Source organism: Neovison vison, chromosome 2, assembly GCF_020171115.1.
Source record: "Neovison vison isolate M4711 chromosome 2, ASM_NN_V1, whole genome shotgun sequence".
Lineage (NCBI taxonomy): Eukaryota > Metazoa > Chordata > Mammalia > Carnivora > Mustelidae > Neogale > Neogale vison.
In genome coordinates, this window is record NC_058092.1 from 26,608,155 (window position 1) to 26,633,926 (window position 25,772).

The window sequence follows — 25,772 nt, forward strand, 5'->3', positions numbered from 1 at the left end:
AAACAGCACAGATTGGAAAAGGCCATATGGCCACCACCCTCTTTAGTCAGGCCTGTCCATCTAGTTCCTGGCCTGGCCTGCTCACTGAAGTCACCCGACTGACCCCTGTGGGCAGGACGTTGTTACTCCTCCTGAAGCCCAGGGAAGCAATGCCAGGCTTCTTCTCTCTCAGAAAGGCCACAGGGGGGCAGCACTGGGCTGTCACTGAGGCCCGCCCACCAGCCAGTGACTAACCAAGCTGAGGTTGGCACATCCTTTCAGAACAAGAAATCTCACCCTTACCTCAGCGGGCGACGCTCACCCCCTCCAATCCCCATCAGATTTATTCCCTAAAAGCAACAGCAGCTCATTTCAGCCTGCCCACTAGCCTCAGGGACGGAGGAGGAGCCACTAGCGACTTACTCTCTCCTCCTCTCTGGCTACCACCTTCCACATCTTCCCAGCTCCTCCCACTCCACAGCTAGCATCTCTACTCCTTCAGCTTCCCACCTTCGCCTGCCTGTTAACACCATGAGGCCTCAGATCCAAAGATAAGAGAAGCAGGACAGACACCCTCCCCCGTTTTTAAAGACTGTGCATTCTTCATCATGTGCTCCTTCCTTCCTTCTCCTCACTTAGGTTAAATGTCAGTGGACTTCACGAGACAATAGGTCCTCATGCCTCTTCCTGCCCTCTGCTCTCACTGCCCTTCCAACAGCTCCAGTAACATCTCATGAGGAAGCATTTAGTATAAACCCCTGCAGCCATGCAGGAAAGACATTTAGAATTGAAACTGCTCATCCCACTTCATCCAAAATACCATTTACTGGTCCTGCCATTTACTGCAAATGCAGGAGAAGCCTTATAAAAGACAGTCATTGTGATACTTACTTACACTAGTGAACAATCAAAAACAACCCAAGTGTCCGGCAACTGGGAAATTATAAAAAACGAACTATGCTTTATTCCCACTTCATGGGCAATCATGCAGCTATTAAAAACAACTATGATTATGGAGACCATGTGGTAAGACAGAAAAATGATTACAATATAAAACACTATGTAAAAAATATATAAAATTAAATGGATAGTAACGGTAAGAATCTTAAAATAAAAGAGCATCCGGGTGGCTCAATTAGTTTAGCATCTCCCTTCGGCTCAGGTCATGGACCCAGGGTCCTGGGATGGAGCCCCAAGTCAAGTTCCCTGCTCAGCAGGGAGTCTGCTTCTCTCTTCCTCTACCCCTCCCCTGTTTGTGTACTCTCTCTCTCAAGTAAATAAAAATCTTTTTAAAAAAATTAAAAAACTATGCCAAGAATTAGTGAAAGGTAACAAAATGCTACCTTTTTAGTTGTACTGGAGCCCTGGAGTAGGGGCAACCATTTTTTCAATCTCTACCAAATGTTCTTTCATGTATATGTATTACTTTTACAGGAGAAAATGTATGTCTGTGTATAGTTGAAAATTTTGATAGCAACCGTTAATCTCCCTGGTCTACACTGAATTCACATTTTTGAAGGTCCTATAAACCTCATCTCATCATGACAAAAAGGTTCCTGGAAACCTGCACCTCCAGGACTCAGTGCCTGGGCCCCAAAGCCCTTGGTTAAAGGTCAATGTTATCCAACCCTGAGATGCCTGCACTTGCGTAACACCTAAGGAGACTCCAACACCATCTGGAAGATCGGATTAGATCAATATGGTTGTCAGGTGCAACTTTAATGAAGTTTTGTACCATACAGTGATGGGGGGGTGTCTGTTTTCAAGCAAATTCACCTGTCCCAAGGCAAACAGCCTGGGCTTCCAAGGACAGTAAAAGGCTTTTCTCCCCAGGGAGTCTCATTCCTGAGCTGACAGGACAGAATTTCAGGAAGAATGAGTACAAGAAGAGGGCAAACTAGTGAAGGGAGTCAGGCAGCTTTTTGAATTCTTCCCAGTGTACACTGGACCTAGGCATGTAGGCATCCCTCTTAAGGCAGCATGCCAACCCCAGCCACTCCCACTTGAAGCCAAAGTACCTCCCCAAAGAAACAGCCAGCCACCATTCATTTCATGACACTCCTCCCCAAAGTGCGCCCAGAAGCGCAGAAGCCTGAGCAGTTTCGACCACATACAACACATGCAGTCTTCAGGCCAGAACCCTCAAGGCCCCTCCTCTCTCCTGGCCCCTCAGCTGTTCACGTGTCCGCCTGGCAACAGAAGAGCGGCCAGTGTATGTGGGGCTGGGTGGTATGGGAGGGGCAAGAATGAGCAACACAGCAAATCCCATGTGGGTTCTGGAGCAGGGTAGACATGGTGGCAGGGCCAGTCATGGCCCATACAAGGACCCATAGGGCTCTGTGTCCTTCGTTAATTCTTCTCCGGGCGGTTTCTGTTCAGGACAGCTTTAGGGGCAAATTCCAGCTTGTCCTTAAGGCTCACCACCTGGGTATGGTCCTTGCCTAGCAGTTCATCCAGCTTGCGGTCCTCCCGGCGCTCAGAGATGCTCTTCTCCTCCTCCACAGGCTGGGGATCCTTCCCCCGGATGAACCATTCCAGGTGGTAACCCACAGCCCCGACCACAAAGGCCACAGGAAATGTGACATAGGGAGCATAGGTACGCACCACGGTCCAAAGCACAGGCCACATGACATCTGCAGAAAAGCACAAGGCAGCATTAGGGAGAAACCAGCATCCCCCTTCCCACCGAATACAGACAACCCACCAGGGATCTCCTTTCGCTAGGCAGCCTGGCACAATTGACTGAGCATCTACCACACAGTCATGCAAGAGGGTACATTGCTTGGGCAACAGTTAGGGCCCCAAAACAATCTAGAAAATTCTGAAAGACATGATTATTGAGGAAGAGGGCAGGAATCTCTATTTTATGTATTATACTCTTTGACCATTATGCAACCGTGTTTGACAGTGTTCCCCACAAGAGAACCTCTGAGCTTACCTAACAAAGATTCAAGCCTGTGACTGGCCCCAGGCCCTCCCTCCACACTTTACCGACATTTCAGAAATGGAAAAGAGCCTTCCTCTGCTCTAAGCAATTTCTCCATGAACAGAGCCAGCCACACTTTTCCCACTGTGTATAGTCCCACTGTGACTCTCCTGGCTCCCAGATAATGAGAAGTAGTTCCTTTACCTCACACAAAGAATGGCCAAAACCCTAATCCATTACTCAGCCATTCTGGATTTTAGATAATTATTTTTTCCTATTCTGAACTTGATCTTTCTAAAAATGAGACATACCTACACTTTGCAAAACTGCTGTCCATACCCCTTTCAAAATACATTCCCTCCAACCAAACCCATACCCTCATATTTGCATAATAAACTCCTAAATATATCACCAACACATTATACATACTCTGAACATGATAGGCCTTGAATTATTCTGTTTTAAAACACACACACACACACACACACACACACACACACACACATACACACACACATTGTAAAAGCCATGGCAGGGTGCAGGGGAGAGTGGAATGGCTCTGGAGCGCCCTGAAATGAAGACATTACCAAAAAAAAAAATACAGAAATACACAAACTGGTTCACTCTAATGGCCATTTAGTCTCAAGACTATTACCATTAACAGTTATCAAAGATTATTCACGGACCACCTGGGTGGCTCAGTTGGTTAAGCCTCTGACTCTTGATTTCAGCTCAGGTCATGATTTCAAGGTTGTCAGATCGAGTCCCGAGCCCAGCTCCATGCTCAGAGTAGAGGACAGCTCTGCTTGTTTCTCTCCTTCTATTCCTCCCCCTACTTGCTCTCTCTTGCTCACTAATAAAGTCTCTTAAAAAAAAAAAGAAAAGATTACTTACATTATCATAATAATGATAGCTACCATTTACTGAGGACCTATGTGCCAGTCCTTGGGCTAAGCACTTTAAATACAGTATCTCCTTTTACCCTCATGTGCACTCAATGAGGTAGATGGTATTATCAGAAGGTTAAATAACTTGCCCCAAAGTTTCAAACAAAAGATCACTCACTCCATTTGCACCTAGGTAGGTGTTTCTCCAACTTGGCTATCTCTAAAGTGTACAACTGAAATCTCACCAAGAACAGAATGATGCTCTTTCTTTGGTTCCAATTCTCTTCGAAGAAATACCAGCATTCTGTGGACCCAAGACTGTCACGGACCATTATCAGGGAAAAGCTTGTAGCAGCTTCAATGTTCCCCCCTGGGTCCTTTGTCTCAGCACCAGGCCTATGCTGGACAAGTCACCCGCTGGTCATCACCTGATCTTAACAACATCTCTATGAGGTAGGAATTATTAGCCCAGGTTTGCGTCTAAGGCCACAAAGGCTCAGGGGCATTATGCAAACTTGTCCAAGATCACTAGAAGTGACAGAACCACTGCTTCTGAATCCAGGCCTCTCCAAACTTCAACGCTTGCGCTCTTTCTAGTGGCAAGAACATACTGCAGATACGTGTACTGTTTCTGTCCAAATATTGGACTTGGGGAGTGCTTCCTGCAATTTTTTTCCATCAACTTGGCATGTCACTATATGGAAGTCTCCCTTTTGGCAAACTCTAAGATTACTCAGAGATATGTGAGATTATAGGACTCAGACGATGTTAAAAGAAACACCCCTGAAGAACCTCAAACCTAATACTTCATTTTCTTTTCTACCTTTTATGCAAGCTATGCATAAGTAAATATGTACCCTAAACAGCAATCCTCCACTCAGATCCCCAATTTGTTGTAAAACAAACCAAACATGAGTCCATAATTCATAGCATCTCCCACATGCAGCAAAGGGCTCTCTCTGATGTCCCGCCCACATTCTAATCATTCCCAAATAAGTCAATGCATTCATTTATTCAACAGTTAGAACCACTTTCTCCTTGTCAGACCTTACCCTGGAGGCCTACCCCACCTGTCTGCCTTTCTCAAAACACTGAAGCTCCAAAAGGGCAACGACCATGTCTCTACGGCCCTCACTGTGACCCATCCATCCCCCACCTTCCTGCCCTGTCTGCCATAAAGTGCTCCCAGAAAAGTTTGTTAAGTGAATGAATGACAGCTCTAACAACGCACCAGTGTAAAACCTCAGCAGACGCCCAACCCCTCGCCCTCACAGGGCGGCAGGAATACAGCAGGCTACTTTGCTGATGCAAGAAGTTAAACACTCCCTAACAAGTCATCCCCAGGGTATCAAAATGAAGGCGGCAAAAGCGTCCCGCAAATACTCGAACGTCTTTCCAACCCGGCACAGAGGAAGCCTGAGTGTCCGGTAAAGGTCAAGTGGGTGGCTAGGAAACCTGCCCTTGTGCGGGCGCCCCTGAGCCCAATGAGACCCGAAGCCGCAGTCCGAGGGACAGAGGAGACCTGACAGGGTGGAAGGACTGGCCCTGACCGTCACTCGAGCCCGGCCCAGGGATGCGAGCGCAACTGAGGTCCGAGTCCCAAGAATCTGGCCTTCTCTCTCCTCTGGGTTCCCGGTCCCCTGCCCGTATCTCACCACCCTCGTGGCCTCGGCAGCCTCCGTTCTCACCCCCCTGCCTGACCCCGAGAAGCGCTGGCCGCCGGGGGTCTGCTGGGCGCCCAGACTCGGCCCCCCGAGCCCTGGGAAGATGTCAGGCCCAGTCAGGGCGGGAGCCGACACCCTTCCCTAACTCAGAGGTCACTCACTGCCAGGAGCCGTCACCTGACAACGGGCGGCCCCGGCGGCCGCTCGGGGAGAGGGAACTGCCCGCTGGGACCTCGCGCTCACCTGCGCCGCAGCCCGCACTCCACGGTCCTGCCCCCGCCCTCCGCCCGCCTTCTCGCTAGCTCGCTCGCGGGGAGCACCGACGTCGCCCCTCCCAGCGGCCCGCGGGGCTTGGCCCCGGGACCCCGCCCACCGGCGCCAGCTCTCTCCGAGCGCGCCGATAGGCTGAGCTCCAGTCAAAGGGCCGGAGGGAGCTGAGCGTACGCCCCGGGCTCCGCTGCGCGGAGATGGGGACTGCGCCCCCTCGTGGCTTGGAGGGATTCCCAATGACGTCACGTGCTTTTCGCGTGGAGAAAAGTGGAACGTCATCCATTCATTTATTAAACTGATGTTTATTGGTCGTCTCTAAGTCCTAGGTCTGGACACACAAAAATAAAAGACACGTTCGTTGATTCCAAGAAGATCTCCTTAGCAGGATATAGTCTAGAACTCTAAGAACTCTTTGATGTAGGCCAATTTTCTAGCCACGTGACCTTGGGAACACTATTAATCGGCCAGAGCCTCCTTTCCCTCTTATGCATAAAGGTAATAACACCTATTTCACGATGTTGTGAGGGTTTGATGAGATAATGCATGTTAAGTGCTGCGCCAGGACATAGCCACAGGAAATAAAATGGTTCTGTTGTCGGTATACAAAGAATTGAAATACAGTGAAACCTAAGTCTTGCCTTACCCCTCAGATACAAGTATTCATTCCTCCTGTGTCCCCCCATGCCCTGTACAGACATCTATTTCATCAGGTACAGTTGACCTCTGAACAACAGGGGCTTAAAACTGTGTGGATCCATTTACACGTGGGTTGTTTTTAGTTATTTTTTTTTCAATAAATGCAGAATAGTACTAGAAATACATTCTTTGTTATGATTTTCTTAATAATATTTTCTTTTCTCCAGTTTATTATATTATAGGAATACAATACATGATACATATAACATACAAAATACATGTTAATCAACTGTTTATTTTATCAGGAAGGAATCTGGTCAACAGTAGGCTATTAGTAATTAAGTTTGGGGGGTGTCAAAGTTATACATGGATTTTCCACTGTTGTGGGGGTGGGTGCCCTTAGCGCTGTCATTGTTCAGGGGTCAACTGTATAGAGGAAATAACACCTCCACTAGCCCTGCCTTCTCACCTCTGTTCCACAAGTCTCAGCCAAGCATATTTCTTTATCTTTAGTAACACAGGCTAAACCCCTCATAGTCCCCCATGCAGACTGTTTCACACCTCTGTGCCTTCATTTATTATGCGTTTTTATCTACCTGGAGTGCCTTTCTTTACCAAAATAGCTCTGGCTCATTTTTCAAGCTTAAGGAATACCTCCAGAGGAAGCCTCCTAGATTCCATCATACGTTAGATGTCCTTCTTCTATGATCTCAAAGAGGTCAGTGCTAAGCTCTGGCAGCGGAGATAGAAAGAAACAGCACAGAGAAATATGTAAGAAACTATTACTAGCAGAACTTGTTCCCTAAATGAATGTATAGAAAAGAGAAGGGAAGACAATTGCCCAGAACAATTAGCATTCAGCCAGCCAATGGACACGTGCTAAACACTGAGGATGCAAAAATGAACCACCCCTGCCTTCAGGAGTTCTCAGACCAACCGCTGGGGAAGCAGAGGGCTCTACAAACTGCCAAGGGAGTGTGAGAAACGTGACCACAGAAGCATGCATAGGTCTCACAGAGGAGAAACCCAGGAAGAATCAGGGAGGGCTCACCAGAGGAACCTGCCCTTGAGCTGAGTCTCAAGTGAGGGCTAGAAGTTCGGTCAGGCAGAATGGAGTGGGGCTTGAGAGCACAGACCTAGGAATCAAAAGTGGGTTCAAATCCTGCCCCTGCAGCCTGCTAATCTCAGAAAGGCGGTTTACACTCTTCGTTTAAACAAATGCAATGAGAGTACCTGTCCTCAAGGATGGTTCTGAGTCCTAGCGACCTAATGTGTATAAAAAGCTTGGCATGATACTTGGCGCCTCCTGAGTGTTCAACAAATGGTCACTGGTATGTTTAGTATTCCCCAAATTGATTCATCCTTCTGTAATGTCCTATGTTCACTTATGGTTTTACTTATTCACTAAGCCAAAACCCTAACTAACGTTTTCAAAATCTATCTTTGCACTATTTCCCAAACTCAGTTCGGAGCACCTGTCTCTCCTGGACGTCTCTCAAGTTCTTCATCACTCATCTCTTACATGAACGACCTTAGCGACTCCCTCAATGGTCTCCTTCCACCTTCCACCTTCCATTGCTCCCTCCAGTCCAGTTCCATTCTTAGCCAAAGGGGTCTTTCAAAAACTTACATAAAACCATGAAATTTCCAGGGAGCCTGGGTGGTTCGGTTGGTTAAGCATTGACCTTCAGCTCAGGTCATAATCCCAGGGTCCTGGGATTGAGCCCTGTGTTGGCCTCCCTGCTCCGTGGGGAGCCTGCTCCTTCCTCTTCTACTCCCCCTGCTTGTGCATGCTTGCGCGCTCTCTCTCTCTCTCTCTCTTTCTCTCAAATAAGTAAATAAAATCTTTTTTTAAAAAAAATGAAATCTCGGGGGTGCCTGGGTGGCTCAGTGGGTTAAAGCCTCTGCCTTCGGCTCAGGTCATGATCCCAGGGTCCTGGGATCGAGCCCCGAATCGGGCTCTTTGCTCAGCGAGAAGCCTGCTTCCCCATCTCTCTCTCTGCCTACTTGTGATCTCTGTCTGTCAAATAAATAAAATCTTTAAAAAAAAAATGAAATCTCCAGTTTAAACCGCCTCTCTTCCCATGGGTCCCCTCTGGTCACGTCTCCTCATACCCTCTCCACCCCATCCAAGCCTGTCACCTCCCTCCAGTCTCTGCTCCTCCCACGATCCTACACACACATACCCTACTGTGCACTTGCCCAAGCTGATCCCTTTGCCTGAAATGAATGTCCTCCCTCTCTTCTTCGGCTGCAAAACTCTAACTCATCCTGCAAGACCCAGTTCAAAAGGCCCTCTTGCAGGAAGATTTCCCAGACTCAACCAGCTGCTAGAGGTTTCCTCCTCTGGTCTCCTCAGCATCTCTGGGAGATGTACATGCCTCTGTACATGCCATTCTGTTTATGTGCCTGGCTTTGCCCAGCTGGGACCAATCGAAAGCACAGGGACTGGACCTAATCCTTCACTTGTCCGTGGTGCTGGGCTCCCCAGGGGAGACTCCCACATGGGGAGATTAAGATGCCATGTCTGTAGCAAGATGTTAACTATACTTGTTCAGGGTTGCGTTGCTCCTCTGTCCCCATCCCATTTATACTTCATGGTCCTGGCCCAGGACCAAGCCCAGATTCTGCAAAAAAACATAGACCCATAAAGAGCTGTAGAGTGTAGAAGGTTAAACACAGATTCAGCCACTTCTTGGCTTTGTGATTTGGGGTAAGTTGTTTAAACTCTCGAAGCCTTAGTTTTCTCACCTGTAAATGATGGTAACAACAATATCTGCTTCCAGGATTACTCTGAGTACCATCTAGTGCAAACCTTGCCCATGTTCCAGTTTTAGAGATGGGAAAACTCAGTCTCAGAGAGGTGAAGTGACCCAGCTAAAGGCTCCCTTGGCAAGTCCAGGGGAAATAGACAAATGGGCATTTCCAGTGGAAACTCTGGGATGGTCATCCAACCTAAGTGTCTCAAGCCTGGCTGCCCATCAAAACCACCTTGCCCACCTGTTAAAAACTCACTTGGGGGCAGAGAGTCTATTCCCAATGTTAGACAGGGCCCAGGAATCTGTGTGAGAATAGCTCCAAGCTGACTCACTTGCGGGAATTTGGATCATATGGGGTTCACTCCACCTTCTGGTAGTCTCATATAAGTGTGTGTGTAAGATTTCTTGCTTTTCAGGTGGCCTCCCACACTGGCCCATAAAAACCTATTCAAAACCCTTCCATGCATGGCTCCCCGTGGCTCTGAGGACCCAGGCCCACCTGTCTCAAGTTGACCCAAAAGCCCAGCATGGTCACGCCTCTGCACTCCGGATGCTCTTTCTTCTCCTGGCCTTTGCACAACTGTTGTCTGATCTTGGAGCATTCTTCCCAGAGCTGGCCCTCCTCCAGTAGCTCTTTCCAGCACTCACCCTTATTCTGTAACTGCTTGTTTACTTGTCTGTTAGCACCAGAAGTGTAGAAACTACACTTGTTCAGGGCCATCTCCCAGGTGCTGGCCAGTGCCAACAGTGGTCCTTGATAAACGCCTGCTGAATAAATGAATGAGAATGGCCTAGTCCAGTGTGGCCCAGAAGGGCAGTCAAAGCCTTGGGTGGCTCTTCTTCCTGCCTCAGGGTGACACATGGATGGGGCTGCCAGACCAGGTGGGGGCTGCCACCAAACCCTTCTGGGCTTGGAAAGCTGTAGAACTAAAAGCTCCGGGTTTGGCGTGAGACAGACCTGGTCCACCACTCCTAGCCCTCCCTGTGACATTGGACAGGTCACAGAACCCCTCCTGAGCACCTTTCTCACCTGTCCTAAAGATGAGCTACATTCATGTAAAGCCCTCCCCCCTCCACCCCACCACCTGGCCCAGAGCAAACATCCCAAAAACATTAGCCCACACTACTAGCTCAGGGTTGTTACTTAACTTCCCAGGAAAGCTCCTTCTCCCCTAGGAACCCCCACCAAAGTGCCCATCCAGAGGAGTTATCAAAAAAGGTGATAACACTAAATCGAAAAGCGTTTCTGCTGCTGATCAGGTGGGGAGGAGCAGAGGCAACACCAGACGCTTAGGGGAAGGGAAACCAGTATCCATCAGTATCTAAGAATAACAGCACTCCCTGTTTATGGAGCACAGGCAGGTTGGCCAGGGCTCTGGGCTGCCTGTTGCGGGAGGAAGCCTGGGAGCAGTGGGGAGCAGAAAGAGAAATGGATTGAACTAGGAGTGGTAGAGAGAAAACCCTTCCCTCCTCGGCCCTTGGGTCCCTCCAGGAGGGCTCAGGTTCTTCTGCGGCCTCCAGGGGGCCGAATCCCCTTTGCCCCGGCTGGCCCAGGCTACCACGTCCTCCCCAAACAGAGGGAGTGGCTCCGGGCCTGCCTTCCCTCCATTCCCCCGCCCCCTGCCTCCCCACCCCCACCCCCCCGCTGTTCTCCTACCCACCCCACACACACTCCTGGCTTCCACACACGGGGCAGGGGTGGCTCCTTCTGGAGAGAGCAGCCGGCTCGAGTGCAGTTCTGCCGTTTTATTTTTCCTGGGATACTCAAGGGGATGTGGGAACAGCCACAGGTGTGGTGAGGGGAAGCCCCATCTCCCCTCCCCAGCAGCTGGGAAAGGGGAGAGGCCCAGGCGCCCTGGTCCTGGGTTGGTCCAGCCACTGTGGTCCCTGGGCCCGATGGGCTGAGGGCTGAGGGTGAGCCCCTGGGAGGGTGGGGCAGGCTCCTAGGTGGGGTTCGGGATTCTTCATAAAAAGCCACGAAGCTTGATCCCCACGAAGCCCAGCCCCGCGGGGTGGGGAGAGGGGACGCAGAGCCCAGATGGGGGACCCGGCCCGGCCTGGCCCGTGGGGGGAAGGGGTAATGGCAGAGATGGTGCCCGTGGGGAGGAGGTGGGGACGAAGCGTCGGACCAGGAGAGAAGGGGGTCCAGGTGGGGGCGCAGGGCGGAGAGGCACGGCCCCCAGCCCAGCCCGGGCGCCTTCGCGTGGGGTCAGGAAGGTAAAAAACCCACGAGAGTGTGACGGGCAGGAGGAGCCGGGGCGTGCGGTGCCGGCGGGGCGGGCGCACGGGGCAGCCCGCGTTCACAGTGACCTCGACGCTGGGTGTACAGTACGGGTAGAAAACCGCGGGCCCGGGCCCGGGCCGGGCGGGCCGGGCCGGTCACAGCCTGGTCTGGGCCTCGGGGATGTAGATCTCGATGCTGTCCGCACTCTCGGTGGCCGAGCTGTGGCGGAAGGAGGCGGCGCGCTTGGCCGCCAGGAGCCGCTTGCGCGCTTCCTGCCGCTGCCGGTCTACCGAGTCCAGGGAGCGCTCCTTCACCGGCACGCCCCGGCCCCGCGAGGGCTTCTTTGGTATCGGCGGAGGGACCTTCTTCTCCTCCTGCCGGGAGAGGGGGTTGGCGGCTCAGTCTCCGGGCGGGGCCCCCCCCATTCCCCGCTCCCGCCTCCGCCGCCCCAGGGGACTGACACCGCGCGGCTCCGACGCGGGAGGGCGGCCCGAAGCCCCAGGTGTGTCTGGGACAAGGTCAAAAGCCACTTTTCATTAAAAATTACGAATCCGGGCGCCCCCTGGTGGCGCCGTTCGCGACAACTCGCGTCCGAGCGCTCGCTCCTCCCGGGCTCCTCCAGGGACTTAGGTGAGAAGTGGCGATTTCCCTCCAGTCGGGAGGAATGCATTGGCCCCGACTCACGCAGGGCAATGGGGGTTCGCTACCAGGCATCTGGGCCTCATCACAGACAATGTATAGTGCAGTGAGTGCTGAGGGGCCCCCCAAGATCCCCTCCGTGCCTAGCTCCAAACTAAGGGCAGTCCCCTCTTCTGGAAGCTTTAGTTCTGCTTCCTCAGACTACAGCTGGTCGGAGGTGGCTATAGGGTTCTGGCAGCTCAGGCAGTAATGGGCACAAGGCCAAGCAGATGGCCATGACCAAGAGTGTGGTCCTATTAGAAGCAGACGGTCACCATCACGGATCCAGGACTGCCTTTGCTGCCCGTGAATGCCCTTGGCTCCCTTCCTCTCCCCACACAGGCCTCTGTGGGAAAGGGCATTTTCCAGGGTCTGGCCTCTTGGCTTGAAGGGACTCTCCCCCTACCTTGGGCTCCAAGAGTTTCCAGCTGTTGGCCTTGAGTTGCTGTAGCTCCAGGAACTTGAGGGTCACATCCTCTATAGAGAGCTGCAGGAGGTCCCAAAAACCCGCCAGGTCCTGGAAGGTGGGCACGGGGAACGCAGTGGGGTCCTTCAATAGAGGGAGACAGAGGAGAGACAGCTGGTCAGGAAGGTCTGCACCCCAGCCAGGTCCAGAGAAAGCCCCATCCATCCCCACCAGGAAGTTCAGCCTGGGAGAATGGGGTCTAGGGGAGGGGGAGGTAGGGAAACAAGAAAGAACCCAGGCCACTCTGTCTTGGGCACAAACACCTGGTCTCACCTCCAGGCATATACCTTCCTGGGGGGCTCCAGCCCATGGGCACTCACCATGCTTTGCTGACATAGCCGGAAGAACTGCTGAACCTTCTGGGACAGGAGAAGCTGTGTGCTGCCCACGGCACTGCGGATCTTCTCCAGGACTGGGGAGCAGAAGCAGATTCAGAGGAGGGACGGATGCCTCTCATTTCCCAGCCTCTGAGAAGTCTGCCCGGAATGACTCAACCTTGCCTTATCTGGCACTCTCTGTCTGTCCCCTCCAACCCCCTCCCCATCCCATCCCCAAGTCCCTAACAAATGGCTCCTAACCCACTGCACCAAGAAGGCTGGATCCTCAGACACCAGCGTTTCTTCAGACAACCTCCATTTCGTAAGCACTTATCTTCCTGTGTCCTCCTTTCCTCCTGTGTCATGGAACAGAGGGAAACCAGCCCCCACCTGGCCCTCCAGGCTTACCCAGGCACCAGCTCGGTGACCACCCATTGGCAGAACTTTGTCACTCATCAGTAGGTGATTCTTTGACTCATCAAGAGTTACTGAAAGTTTCATGTGCATGACTCTCATCTTCGTAGTCACCATCCCATCAACTTAGGGATTCTGAGGTATGGCTGTGTCTCCCCTCAGATGGACTTGGAGGGAAGGGCTGTGGCCTCCCTCAGTCCAGAGCTATGTCTTGGGGCAGAATGTCCTTCACCTAGGCCTCAGACGGTGATCTGACCTTGTGCACTGCCTCGCCCTCCACCTTATAGTGTGGTCCCACTCCCTGGGTCAGTCCTGGATTCCCATACCAGCGAGATGGGAACAGAGTCCCCTTGACCTCCATGGGCTGGGTGACTTGGCCCTGCCGTGCCCTTCCACCTGGTCCCTTGCCCAGACCCACCCTGTCCTCTGAAGCTGTTTCCCCGCTTCCTTCCAAGAGCTCCCAGCACGCCCTGCGGCCAAGGGGGACCCACGGAGATCCAGGTCAAAGAAGCAAACCACGAGGACGCACACTCAAGCCCAGGCGGAGTGCTCTCCCATTCCACAGCACCGCGCAGCCCCAGCCACGATCCCTTCGCGCATGCAGGACCCCTCACTCACTCTCCTCGGGCAGCTCATAGTCCTCCGCCTCCCGCTCCATCTGCTGGCACCAATGCTCCAGCTTCTCCACCTCCGCCCTCAGCATCTTGATGAACCACTCGCCGTCCCGCGGGCAAGGGGACGTGCGGCCTGAGTCGGGGAGGCTACGTGAGCCGCGCTCCATCCAGGAGTCACGGCGGCTGGACCCAGGGCCGGGGGTGGGGGCAGGGGCAGGGCCTGGCGACCCATCAGTGGCCGGCGGCTCATACGGCAGTGGGTAGCCCTCGCGGTAGGCCCACTGGCCCTGCGTGTGGACCGTGCGGAAGACTGAGTAGGTGGGGGCCCGGGGCCCGGGCTGGGGCTCAGAAGCGTGCCTCTGGAAGGAGCGTCCAAACTGCAGGGCCTTGTCTTCTGTGGCCACTGTGGCCAGACCGGCCAGGCCCTCCAGCTCCAGGTCCGCCTGCACACCCGCGGTCACACTGTTGGAGCGCTTGAACCTTGCCCGCCTGGTGAGAGAAGTGGCAGTCATCGCTGCTCCTGCCCAGTCACATCCCTGCCCCCCACCCCGGGCAACCTCCCCTCGCCCCGCCCCAGGCCAAAAGGAAAAGGAATGAGAAAAGAAACCTACAGTGGGATGGATATTAACTCTTGACCTTTAAATACAGAGTCCCTGCAGGGGGGTACAGAATTCCTGCTGCACTGCCTCTGGACAGGGCTGATATTCAAAATATCTAACGATCTGTACTCCAGGGGCAGAAGAGATGCTGGCACCACCGACCAAATCAGAATGGACACACCCAGAGGGACGGAGCAGGACCTCCAGAAGCTGGACTGTGGGGCAGAGCCAAGAGGCGAGAGAAGGGCCAGGTTAGCAGCTCTTTCCCAGTGACCACAGAAGGATTTCAGCATTTTAACAAATAGTAACCCTTTGCTAGTTTGCACCAAGGGCAGGAGTTTGTCTTCAGCCCTTCAGAAATGGGTAAACTAGAAGGGGGAGAGGACTGTGGTCACCTCGCTACAGAGTAGCTACCCAGGGTGGCTGACTCCACAGCCCAAGCACTTCCCACCACACCAGCTGCTAGAACATCAGGAAGAACTGCCTGGGAGAGGCCCAAGAGTGGGAAGAGCTTGCAGCTGAAAGGACTTCTCCTCTAGGGACCCCCACAGCCCAGCCCAGAGCCCGGCCAGACATAGTCAGCCAGAGCCAGTGGAGGTGAATTAAGTTGTTGGCAGGAATGACATGGGGCCTGGAAATTTCTTGTCTTTGAGTTAATATGCAAATCCTCTGCAAAACAGAATGTCAGTTGGCCTTGTTCTTTGTCACCCCCTCCCCCAGTTCAGAGTTCTTTCCTATGCGAAAGCCCATGGTCCCTGAAGCCATGGAGCTGGGGTCCGACAATCCTTGAAGAAGTGGGAGTTAGGAATGTGGGGGTGGTGGGGAGAGGTAAACAAAAGTTGGACATCTGGAAATTTCAGGAGCATAAAAGACAGACCCATCTGTCCTAAGCCACCTCCACCCCATTATGGTCTGAAAAGAGAGGGAGTGAGGTGGTCTTGGGGGACCCCTCTAGCTTCCCTGGAGTGTCCTCCAACCCCCACAACTTCAGCCTTCCTCCTGCTGCCCAGGCCTTCTCTCCCTGCCTGCCTTGCCTGCCTGCTTCCCTCCAGCTGGCGGGCTGCCTGCTGGGAGCCTGTTGTCATAGAAACCAGGCCCAGAAGGATGCTGCAGGACCCAGGAAAGAGAGATGCACTCATGTGCAGTCTCCAACAAGCCCTGTGTCCCCACCCCCACCCAGAGAGAGAGAAAGAGAAAGCAAGAACATATCCTCACTGCCTCCCACATGGTCTTCACCCCGGCATCCACCCTGTCCTGCCCTGGTCAGGATTTGTTCCACTCTCTGCCTTGCCATGGAATCAGCCTCCTTTCAAGACACTTCTGCCTCCACTCAGCACAAAAGAAAAGCACCGGATGAGGAGTGAGATCTGAGTTCTAATGCTGGCTCTGTTGCTGTGCGCCTTTGGGGAGTCGCTCACCTTCCATCTAGTGTGTGTGTGTCTGTGTGTGTGTGTGTGTGTGTGTGTAAAATATATTACATGAGATATGACTATATATAAATACACACGCACACATATATACTACCTAAAATGATAGAAATGGACCAGTAAGCACCAAAGTATTACCGCTCTCAAAAATTAACCCTTACATATTTTCAGATCAGGGGCCCAACATTCCCTCACCAATCCAGAGCAGTCTTCCTAAAGCTGCCCTTTGCCCAGCGCATTCCCCAGCCCAAAACTCTTCCCCAGCTCCCTGATGCCAAAAGAAAAATTTCAATCCCCCTCCGCTGGCATTCACCCAATGCTGACATCTAGTCCGGAAGCAGTCCTCCTCTCCAACCTCACCCCCCCAGCCCCCTCGCCACATTCTTCTTGTTCCCCAAGTAGATGATATTAGCCCTGACTCGATGCCTTTGCACGTGCTATTCCTTTTTCTAGAATGGCCTTCCTCCTCCTCCCTCTCTGGCCATTTCCAACTCAAGTCATCTCGTCCTTAGCACTGTACCGCCCTCAGCAGCCTTCTTGGGTGTGGAAGCAGCCCCAACTTTTCTGCTTAATTTGTTCTCTGTCTCCAGTGAGAGTATCATGTGTCTAACTGAAATGTTCTGACACGTTGGCTCTACCGCCAATGTTTTCGTGCCTCTGAGCTCCGGTCCGCCTTTGGCTCCTTCAGAGCTCCAGCAGTTGCAAACCACACACGTAAAGGTGGGGCTTGCCCCAGTGAAGACATCATCGAAGGCCTGCCTTCCCTATCTGCTTCCCTGGTCTCCCTCACAAAATATGGATCTGTCTCTCAGCCCCACTGCATGTGCTGCCTTCCACCAAGCCTCTCAGGGTCCTGAGAAGATCACAACTGGTCTGGATGGTGACAGGCCACATGGTCTGGAACAGAAGATGCCTAAGTACCCCACGCTTCATGGTTCTCAAGTCACGACCTCCATGAGATCGCCTCACCATATCTACCTCAAGGAAGACCAAAAGAGTTGAGGAGCTCATGGGATGCCTAGAAGCACAGTCTTCACCAATACTCCCAACTGATGGCCAGAGATCGGCACAGTCCCAATAGGAGTTTTTGTCAAGTGGTATTTAAAACCAGCAGTGTGAGGCAAACCATAAGAGCCCCTTAACTAGAGAGAACAAACTGAGGGTCGCTGGAGGGGGGTGCAGGTGGAGACATGAGCTAAATGGGTGATGGGCATTACAGAGGGTTTGAGGTAATGAGAACTAGGTGTCGTATGTAAAAGATCCATCACTAAATTCTACTCCTAAGGGTGCATGGGTGGCTTAGTTAAGCGTCCGTCTCTTGGTTTCAGCTCAGGTTATGATCTCAAGGCTGTGGGATCAAACCCCACATCAGGCTCCCCGCTCAGCGCAGAGTCAATTTCAGATTCTTTCTCCATCCCCCTCTGCCCCTCCTCGTCACGTGCTTCTATCTCAAATATATAAAAATCTTTAAAAAAAAAAAAATCTACTCCTGAAGCCAATTCTACACTATATGTTAACCAACTTGAATTTAAATAAAAATTTGGAAGAAAAATAAAATAAAATAATAAAACCAGTAGTGAGAAGCACCTGGCTGGCTCAGTCAGTGGAGCATGCAGCTCTTGATCTCAGGGTCATAGGATCGAGCCCTATGTTATTTATTTTAAAAATAAAGTATTTTTAAAAATCAGAATTAAAAATAAATAATAAAACCAGCACGTGTGGAATGTGGTCACCCAAGAAAAGAGCAATGTAACAAAGATATAAAGCCCTGGGGAACATGGACATTTCAGGGGCTGGTGGAGACAATATAGCCCCACAGGCGTTTAAGCCAGAGAGGAAGAGAAAGGAAACCAGGGCAAAGTCACCTAAAAGCAGAACAGAGACAGAGAGTCTGAAGAAGGAATAAATAATCAACATGGAAAATGGTGTCCGTTGATTTAGCAAAATGGAAGCCACTGGGAACCAAGGCAAGAGTCAGTTTGGTGGGGTACGGGGCTGACACAGATGGAGGAGGTTGGCAGGAGGTCTAGAAAACTAGGCAAGACAATTTTTTCAAAGAGCTTGGTTGAGAAAGGAGGAAAAGACAAGACAGTGTACCTATAAGGGAGGGATATTTTGGTTATTTTTCAATTATATCTCAATAAAGCTGGGGGAGGGAGGGAAAGAGAGGGATGTTTTATTTAGGATGGTGCTCCCATTCCATATCTCGAGAGGAGAGAAACTGCAGGGTATGCAGAGTAATGATTGAAGAGGTCCACATCCTAGCTCCTGGAGGCTCTGAGTAGGTTACTTTCCACGGCAAAATGGACCCTGCAGATATGATTATGTTAAGGATCTTTCCATGACAAGAAGCGTCTGGATTTAATCACCAAGGTTCTTGTGAGTGAAAGAGGGAGACAGGTATATCCAAATCAGAGGAGATGGGATGACAGAATCAAGGTTGGAATGATGGAGTGTGGGGACTCAGCCTGCCACTGGGGCTCTGAAGAAAGAAGTGCGCTTCGAGCCAAGGAATGTGGATAACCTCTATAAACAGGAAAAAGTGACAAAACGGATTTTTCCCAGAGCTCCAAAAGGCATCAGTCCTGCCAACACCTTGATTTTAACTCAGTGAAACACAGTTCAGACTTCTGACCCCTAGAAATGCAAGATAACAAAAATGTATTATTTGATGATGCCAAACTTGTGATAATTACAGCAGCAATAGGAAACTAACACAGCACTGTAAAGAGAAATCGATTAAAGATGGAAAAGAAAGAAAGAGGCGGTCGTCCAAGGACCGACCATAAGGAGTATAAAGAATAACCAACATCCTTTGAGCACTTACTATGCGTCCGACTAAGTACTTTGCATAAAAATATGCTCAAAACTCAGAAGCGGTTTCACAGTAAGTGTTACTATCATCCCTATTTACAGATGGGAGAACAGAGGCTTAAGGAGGAAAGGTGGATTCTTACGATCCGACAGTTACTAATGTAGCCCAGTCCGGCTACGGAGGCCAGTGCTTTCGCCACTCCAGTCCACTCCATTGCCTCCCCAGGACTGAGGGAGGGGGCGGCTGTAACCGGGGAGACGATGCCTAAACCTCAGGCAGGACTGGTGGCAGAGGCAGAGGCGAGGGAAGGGAGGCAAGGAAGTTGGGGGTTGGTCCAGAAGTGGAGAGAGCTCCCACCGGATGACCCCAACCATTACAGTGAAGTGAGTGGGGAGGTGTGGTCTGCCGGAGATGTGGGGGTGGGGCAGGGTCAGGGAAAAAATGAGAATGGGCAGCTTTGTGGGAAGTCGCCCCGCCAAGCAGCTAAGCACAGGCACTGCCTGGAGTGAAAACTCAGCTCTACGGCTTATGCCTCGATTTCCTTGTCTACCCATGAGAATGATCACAGAATTCTCATGAGATAATATATTGTAAAGAATTGAGACCGGCACCTGGCCTATCCATTGTAAATGTTAGCTATTATATGGAAAGGCCCGGAGGTTCGTAGCTCTCCCTGAAAAGAAAGGGGGCTGGACAAACACAATGATGGGAATGTAGCACTGAGAACCCAACGAGGGCACTGTGGTTATTAATTATTGTGATTGCCGCTGATCACTTCCATCTGTTCTCACACAGCTTTCGGAATAAAACCTCTTTTATACTCCAAAGCACACTGTATTATAGTTAGTAATTTGCATTTGTCTCCCTTATAAATAGAGCCATTCCTCACATAAATGTTGGCTGAGTGGTTGGTTGATGGGGGTGGGGGGAGTTGGTTGGGGAGTTGGTTGGTGGGACTGGCTGGCTGGAAGGAAGGATGGTAGAGACCACTACTCATCCCCCAATATCCCTTCTCCCTTTTGTCCTCAGTAATAGGATCCCACAGTTTGAAGCTGGACACATGGCCACTTCAAGTAATGACTCTGTTACCAGTTTCCCTGGTATAGCCATATGGCGAAGTCCTATTTCACAGGTTATAAACAGAAGGGTATGTGCAACTTCCAGGAAACGTTCTTAAAAGGAAAATGTGCCATTTTTTTGTTCCTTCCTCCTCCCTGCTGACCAGAATGCAGACACGATGGCTGGACTCAAGCAGCCATCTGGGAATATGAGTTGGAAGCCAAGTGTTGAGGATGGAGAAGGAACAGATAGAAGGAGGCTGGGTCCTGACACTGCACAGCACCCACCAGCTCTAAATGAATCTCTGGACTTCTAAGCAGGAGAGAAATAAACTTCTGTTTATTTGGGGGCTTTCCGTAACTCACAGCCAAACCTAATCCTAACGATATCAGATGAATTTTCAGGGTAGTGAAGTCCAGAGCTTATGCCCCTATCTAGTTCTGGATTTGGCAGTATTTGCTGTGGTCTTCCCAACAGCTGTAAACACAGGACAGAAACCGGCCTCCGTGGTGAGTCATCACTAATTCACAACAAGGCCTGTCACAATATTTTCTCCCCGAGCTTTTTAACAAGGTTGAGGAGGTCCCCCCGCCTCGAGCTCTTTGGGGGTGACAATGATCACATTCCTGATGATTCTGGAAGTTCTTATCTGGTTATTTCAGGGTGACATTTCTACTGTGATTCTCTAAGGGATAACACAAAGGGCTCTGGGAAGAAACTGGTTTATCCCAAGAGACACAGTGTCCAGAGAATGTTCCACATCCAGGAGTTGTCAAAAGGCTTTACCAGGAGTATTTGGCAGCAAGCTGGCAGGGGGTGGGGAGGAGGCACTGGGCAGGGAGGGGGTAGGGCGGTAGCACTGCAGCAAGACACAGCCATTGTACTAGCTGAGTACTACATGAGAAAGCATCTAAGGGTTTAAACATATGATCAATCAATCAAGTCCTGAGTCTATCACCCCAGTCTGGGGGCTGTGAGAGTGATGCCAAGATGGGATCAGGGTGGGAGATTTAGGAAGAGTGAGTGAGTCAGGAACTGTCCTTCAGTAGAAGTCTGAGGAAAGGAGGCAGTATCCACACCCACAGCTTGTGGTCAGTCCACAGTGCATTGCTTTCACATGACTGTTCTGGGAGTACAAACTCATGAAGGGGCGCCTGGGTGGCTCAGTCAGTCAAGCGTCTACCTGTGGCTCAGGTCATGATGCCCTGGGGGACTTGCATCCTTGCTCAGCAGGGAGCCTGCTTCTCCCTCTGCCTGCCACCCTCCTGGCCCACCCCCCTTGTGTGCGCACGCTCTCTCTCTCTCTCTCTCTCTCCCTTTCTCTCTGACAAATAAATAAAATATTTTAAAAAAATATTCATGAGGATGGAAGCTTCCTTCCCGGGCCTCAAGGGGCCCTTTTCTTTCAGCCCAAAGCCAGAAATTATCATGATGCTAAGGAAAGAGTGATGGGAAGGGGGTGGCCTTCCTACATAGAGTTCTCCTGCTGGCCCTGTTTGGGCTTAATTGGTTATAAGTAGGGTTGCTAGATAAAACACAGGACTCCCTTTTAAATTTGAATTTCAGATAAATAACAATTTTTTAGCATATTTCATGCAATATTTGGGAACTACTTACAAAAAAATTTTTCAACATTCATATCTAATACCCAAATTTAACTGAGCATTCCGGTGTTTGCTTAATTTGTTTGTTTTTGCTAAATATGGAATTTAAGATAAGGTCTTAATAGGGAGGCTCTAGAGGTAAAAGATACAAGGGAATCCCTATAGTTAAGAGTTTGAGGCAAAAACGACATGGTTTCTATGTTCTTCAAGGACCCCAGGAATAGTCTTCTGATGTTTAGCAAGGATATTTGATGCATTCTTTTATTCTGACCCAGAGACAGAATAAAATGCTGGGTCTACATAGACAGATGCTGTAGGATGTGACAGTGCTGATAACTGTTCCTTAAGTATGCTCCCTCCCACCACGGGGCCTTAGCACATGCTATTCCTTCCACCTGCAACACTCTTATCTCCCACTTCCACCTAGTTAGTTTTTGTTCACCTTGTTAGATTGCATTAATTGTTCACTGAGATCTCTGCCCGAATGTCACTTCCTCAGGGAAGTCACACTAAACCCCTCTGATAGTTTAAAGTCCCCTATGATACACCCTCACTGTGCACAAATCTCTCCTTTGTAGCACCATCCAAGACATACTTCTACACCATTTATGAACTCCTCAGATTAACATGGCAGTATGCTTTACAGGGCAAGGGCTGTCTGGTTCCACGTACCTTTGTTTTTTGGGTTTGTTTGTTTGTTTGTTTTAAAATTTTTTTTAATTTACTTGACAGACAGCGATCATAAGTAGGAAGAGAGGCAGACAGGGGGCCAGGGAGTAGGCTCCTCGCTGAGCAGAGAGCCCGATGTGGGGCTCGATCCCAGGACCCTGAGATCATGACCTGAACCGAAGGCAGAGGTTAACCCACTGAGCCACCCAGGCACCCCTAGTTCCACATACCTTTGTATCCACAGAGCCCAGCAAAGTACTTGACAAATAACAGGGACCCAATAAATATCTGTGGGCAAATGAATTTTGGTGGAAGTGCAGAGGAGATGGAAGTAAAAAAGCACCAACACCCACCCCTGTGTATTTCCAAACCAAGTTACCACTGATGGTGGGGCAACTGCAAAAACCCACCAAAGACAGTTATAAGGAGCAATAAATCTGAATTCTTCACCCAACAGGCTGGCAGGGAACATACTGAAAGGTAGAAAAGGAGAGATCTTTCCTCCCGGCAATCTCTTTTTTTTCCTTTTAGGGTTTTATTTATTTATTTGACAGAAAGAGACACAGCAAGAGAGGGAACACAGCAGAGGGAGAGGGAGAGGGAGAAGCATGTTCCCCGCCGAGCAGAGAGCCCAATGTGGGGCTCGATCCCAGAACTCTGGGATCACGACCTTAACCAAAGGCAGACACCTAACAACTGAGCCACCCAGGTGCCCCCCTCCCCGGCAATTTCTAAAACCCATGTGCAGAGACAGACAACAGATCCGGGGAGCAGTGAGACGGGAGTCAGGATAAGAAAGTCCAAGAAAATGGGGCGGCGGCAGGTGGGGGCTCCTGGATATTTGCCTAGAGAGGCTGCTGGTAGTCATGGCTCGCTTTTATGTACCATTTGGGGCATGGTGTGTGGTATGTCAGACTTAAAGTGCCAGGGACATAAGGGACAGAAAGGACAGTGCAGGTGTATAACTAGGATGCCTGCAGCAGACAGGCAAGGGAGCCTGGCCAGAGACATGTGCCAGATTTCTCCTCTACCCACCTGTCACCCCCTTGGTTTCCCAGTATGATCACCTGTGCCGGGCAATTCAGTTCTTCAGACATCCCCCTCCCCAGTTCACCCCACCAAGACCTCACAAATACCTACACAGGAGCAAGGAAGACCTCACTCTCTGCCTGTCTCCACCCTTCTGTGACTTTGCTCCAAAATGCTTCTCAAATTGGTCCGCTTCTCTCTGTATCTGCAGCTATCAGCCTGGTCCAGACAACTGATCAGTACAGTAGACTGAGCTAACTTAAGAAACTCCCACTCACACACACGCACACACCCGCAAACACACAGAAATGCCAGATAAAATGAAGTCAAAAGGTGTTTCTGCTATAAGGCCATGCTTGAATATAGGAAGAGAGATATCTTCAGGTACTAGAGACAAAAAGGAAAATCAAAACCTAAGAAGTAAGCGGGAATCTAAGCCAAGTGAGCCATAGGAATATTGGGCCAGACATATGTTAGAGGCTAGATGGTAGTGCCCAGAGGATGAGAGGAGAGCCCCCAAATCCATGCATCCTGGGATGCTGGAAGGAAACCCTGTGCATAAAGCCAGCAGCCAAGAAGGGTCAATTTCACTCACAACGTGGACTCAGGTCATGCTCCAGGAATGTGGCCAGGAAGTAGGATGCTGAGAATAAGAACATTAAGGCTGCTTTGTGTGTGGGTGTGGGTTCCAATGAGTACCACCACTGACATGCAGAAACCTCAAGCTGAGACAGGAACTCTAAAACTGGTCCCAGCTCAAGCAGTACTTTAAAAAACACAGAACCCATGAGGAAGGAGTGGGTAGTGACAAGTAATAGTGAACACATAAATTGTTAAGACATGTTTGTAAATCTAAACCATTAAACCATAAAAGATATAAAAACAACTGATTTAGCAGTTTTGGTTTTTTTTTTTTAAAGAGGTATAATCCAAATACTAGACAAATACAACATGGAAGATGGGAGGAGGAAGTTAAGAAGGAAATTAAAGTGTTCCAAGGTTCTTGGCGTTTGCCTACAAAGGACAGATACACTCACTAATTTTAGACTTTATTAGAAAAACATTAAATTAAGTACATTTGCTAAAATTTTGAGGAAAATCACGATAGAAAATGTAAGCTTCCAAACCAGGAGGAGGACAAAGAGAAATAAAGTAATTTTGATCAGTTCAATAGAAGACAGAAAATTAAGGGAGGAGGAAAGCAAAGAAAACCCATGACCGGACACTTGACCGGCTCAGCTGGTGAAGCATGTGACTCTTGATCTTGGGATGGTGAGTTCAAGCCCCATGCTGGGCATAGAGATTACTTGAAGTTAAAAAAAAAAAAAAAGGAAGAAAGAGCATATCAAATATAAAATTTTTAAAGAGATAATAAAAATAAGTCCAAATAAATCAGTAATAAAGAGATATATAAATAGATTAAATATGTCTATTGAACTTTAGCTCCATTTGGCTTACAAGCAACAGATCTACAACATAAGGGTATGGGGAGGATGATAATCAAAAAATGGGAAAAGATATTTTGGCAAATTAACCAAAAGAAAGCAGCCATACTAGTAAAATCAAGCAAAATAGACTTGGAGGCAAAAACCCAGAGCAAGGATGAAAAGGAGCCTATTTATGATAAAAGAACCAACCCACAAAGAAGATATAACAATCATAAACCTGAATACTTATGAATAGTATCTTCAAGCTAAAGAAAAAATTAATAAAATTACCAGGGGAAATGACATATCCACAATCAGAGTGAGACTTTTTTTTTTTTTTTTAAGAGAGAAGGGTGGGGGCAGAGAGGGAGAAAGAATCTTAAGCAGGCCCCACCATGCCCAGCCCAGAGCCTGTTCTGGGTCTCCACAGCCCTGAGACCATGACCTGAGCCGAAATCAAGACTCAGACGCTTAACGAACTGAGCAACCCAGGCACCACATGCTGAGACATTTTTGATACAACTCTCTCAGAACTGGCAGATCAAACATCCAAAAAAAAAAAAAAAAAATTCAAACACTTGAAAAATATAATACGTTAAGTCTGACCATCTATATAAGATATATATATATATATATCATGTAGATATATATTATATATACATAAAAAACAGAAGAAGCCTCAACAAATTCTAAGTAATAAAAATATTACATAGAATGCATTGTATTCTGCAGCAAATTTAGAAGTCAGTAGTGAAAAGGGAGCTCCCAAACCCTCCCTCCCAACAAAATTTGGAAACTTAAAAAAAAATCTTCAAAATAATTCCTTGGTGTAAAAGGAAATTATGATAATAGCTACAAGCTATTTAGAACTGAACAATGGAAATACTGCATCTCTAAACTTATAAGCTTAGCAGTATAGTTAAAAGGGAATTTATAGCCTTAAAAACACATGGTGGAAAATAAGAAACAATGTTCAAGATGTTGTTAAAAAAAAAAAAAAAAAGACAAAGATAGTAGGAAAAAGAAAAAGATAAAAGAGAGAGAAACAATAGAGACACCAACCAAATCCAAAGGCGAGTTTTTAAAGACTGATAAAATATAACTTTAAAAAATATATTAAGAGATGCCTCAGTGGCTCAGTCAGCTAAGCACCAGACTCTTGATTTCAGCTGGGGTCATGATCCCCAGGTCATGATCTCAGGGTGGTGAGACTGAGCCCCACAACAGGCTCCATGCTAGCTAAAGAGCCTGCTTAAGATTCTCTTTCTCCCTCTCCCTCTACCCACCCCCCACCCACTTGCACACATAC

At 49.5% G+C, this 25,772-nt stretch overlaps 2 protein-coding genes across 5 annotated transcripts in view; both read right to left on the reverse strand.

Annotated features, from left to right (window-relative positions):
- Positions 1-1,668: 1,668 nt before the first annotated feature.
- Positions 1,669-5,797, reverse strand: SMIM12 (small integral membrane protein 12). 3 transcript variants are annotated; one of them, XM_044237762.1, is made up of 2 exons: positions 5,700-5,797; positions 1,669-2,612 (listed from the first exon to the last, which is right to left on the reverse strand). In XM_044237762.1, the coding sequence occupies exon 2, from the start codon at positions 2,605-2,607 to the stop codon at positions 2,329-2,331; it is 279 nt and encodes a 92-aa protein (XP_044093697.1). In that variant the 5' UTR covers positions 2,608-2,612; positions 5,700-5,797; the 3' UTR covers positions 1,669-2,328. The 3 variants fall into 3 exon arrangements, with proteins under 3 accessions (XP_044093697.1, XP_044093699.1, XP_044093698.1); XM_044237764.1 differs by lacking the exon at positions 5,700-5,797 and adding an exon at positions 3,592-3,745; XM_044237763.1 differs by lacking the exon at positions 5,700-5,797 and adding an exon at positions 3,561-3,745.
- A 5,703-nt stretch (positions 5,798-11,500) lies between these two features.
- Positions 11,501-25,772, reverse strand: part of DLGAP3 (DLG associated protein 3) — a 61,733-nt gene continuing 47,461 nt past the window's right edge. For both annotated transcript variants that reach the window (XM_044237766.1, XM_044237765.1), the window contains 4 exons: positions 13,839-14,323; positions 12,810-12,901; positions 12,430-12,573; positions 11,501-11,719 (listed from right to left, as the gene is read on the reverse strand). In XM_044237766.1, the coding sequence (XP_044093701.1) occupies positions 11,501-11,719; positions 12,430-12,573; positions 12,810-12,901; positions 13,839-14,323 (940 nt within the window). The remainder of the gene's footprint in view (positions 11,720-12,429; positions 12,574-12,809; positions 12,902-13,838; positions 14,324-25,772) is intronic.

What these genes read in the sequence shown, in the direction of transcription:
- SMIM12 (XM_044237762.1), bottom strand. Translation starts at nt 2,607, where the DNA reads ATGTGGCCTGTGCTTTGGACCGTGGTGCGTACCTATGCTCCCTATGTC.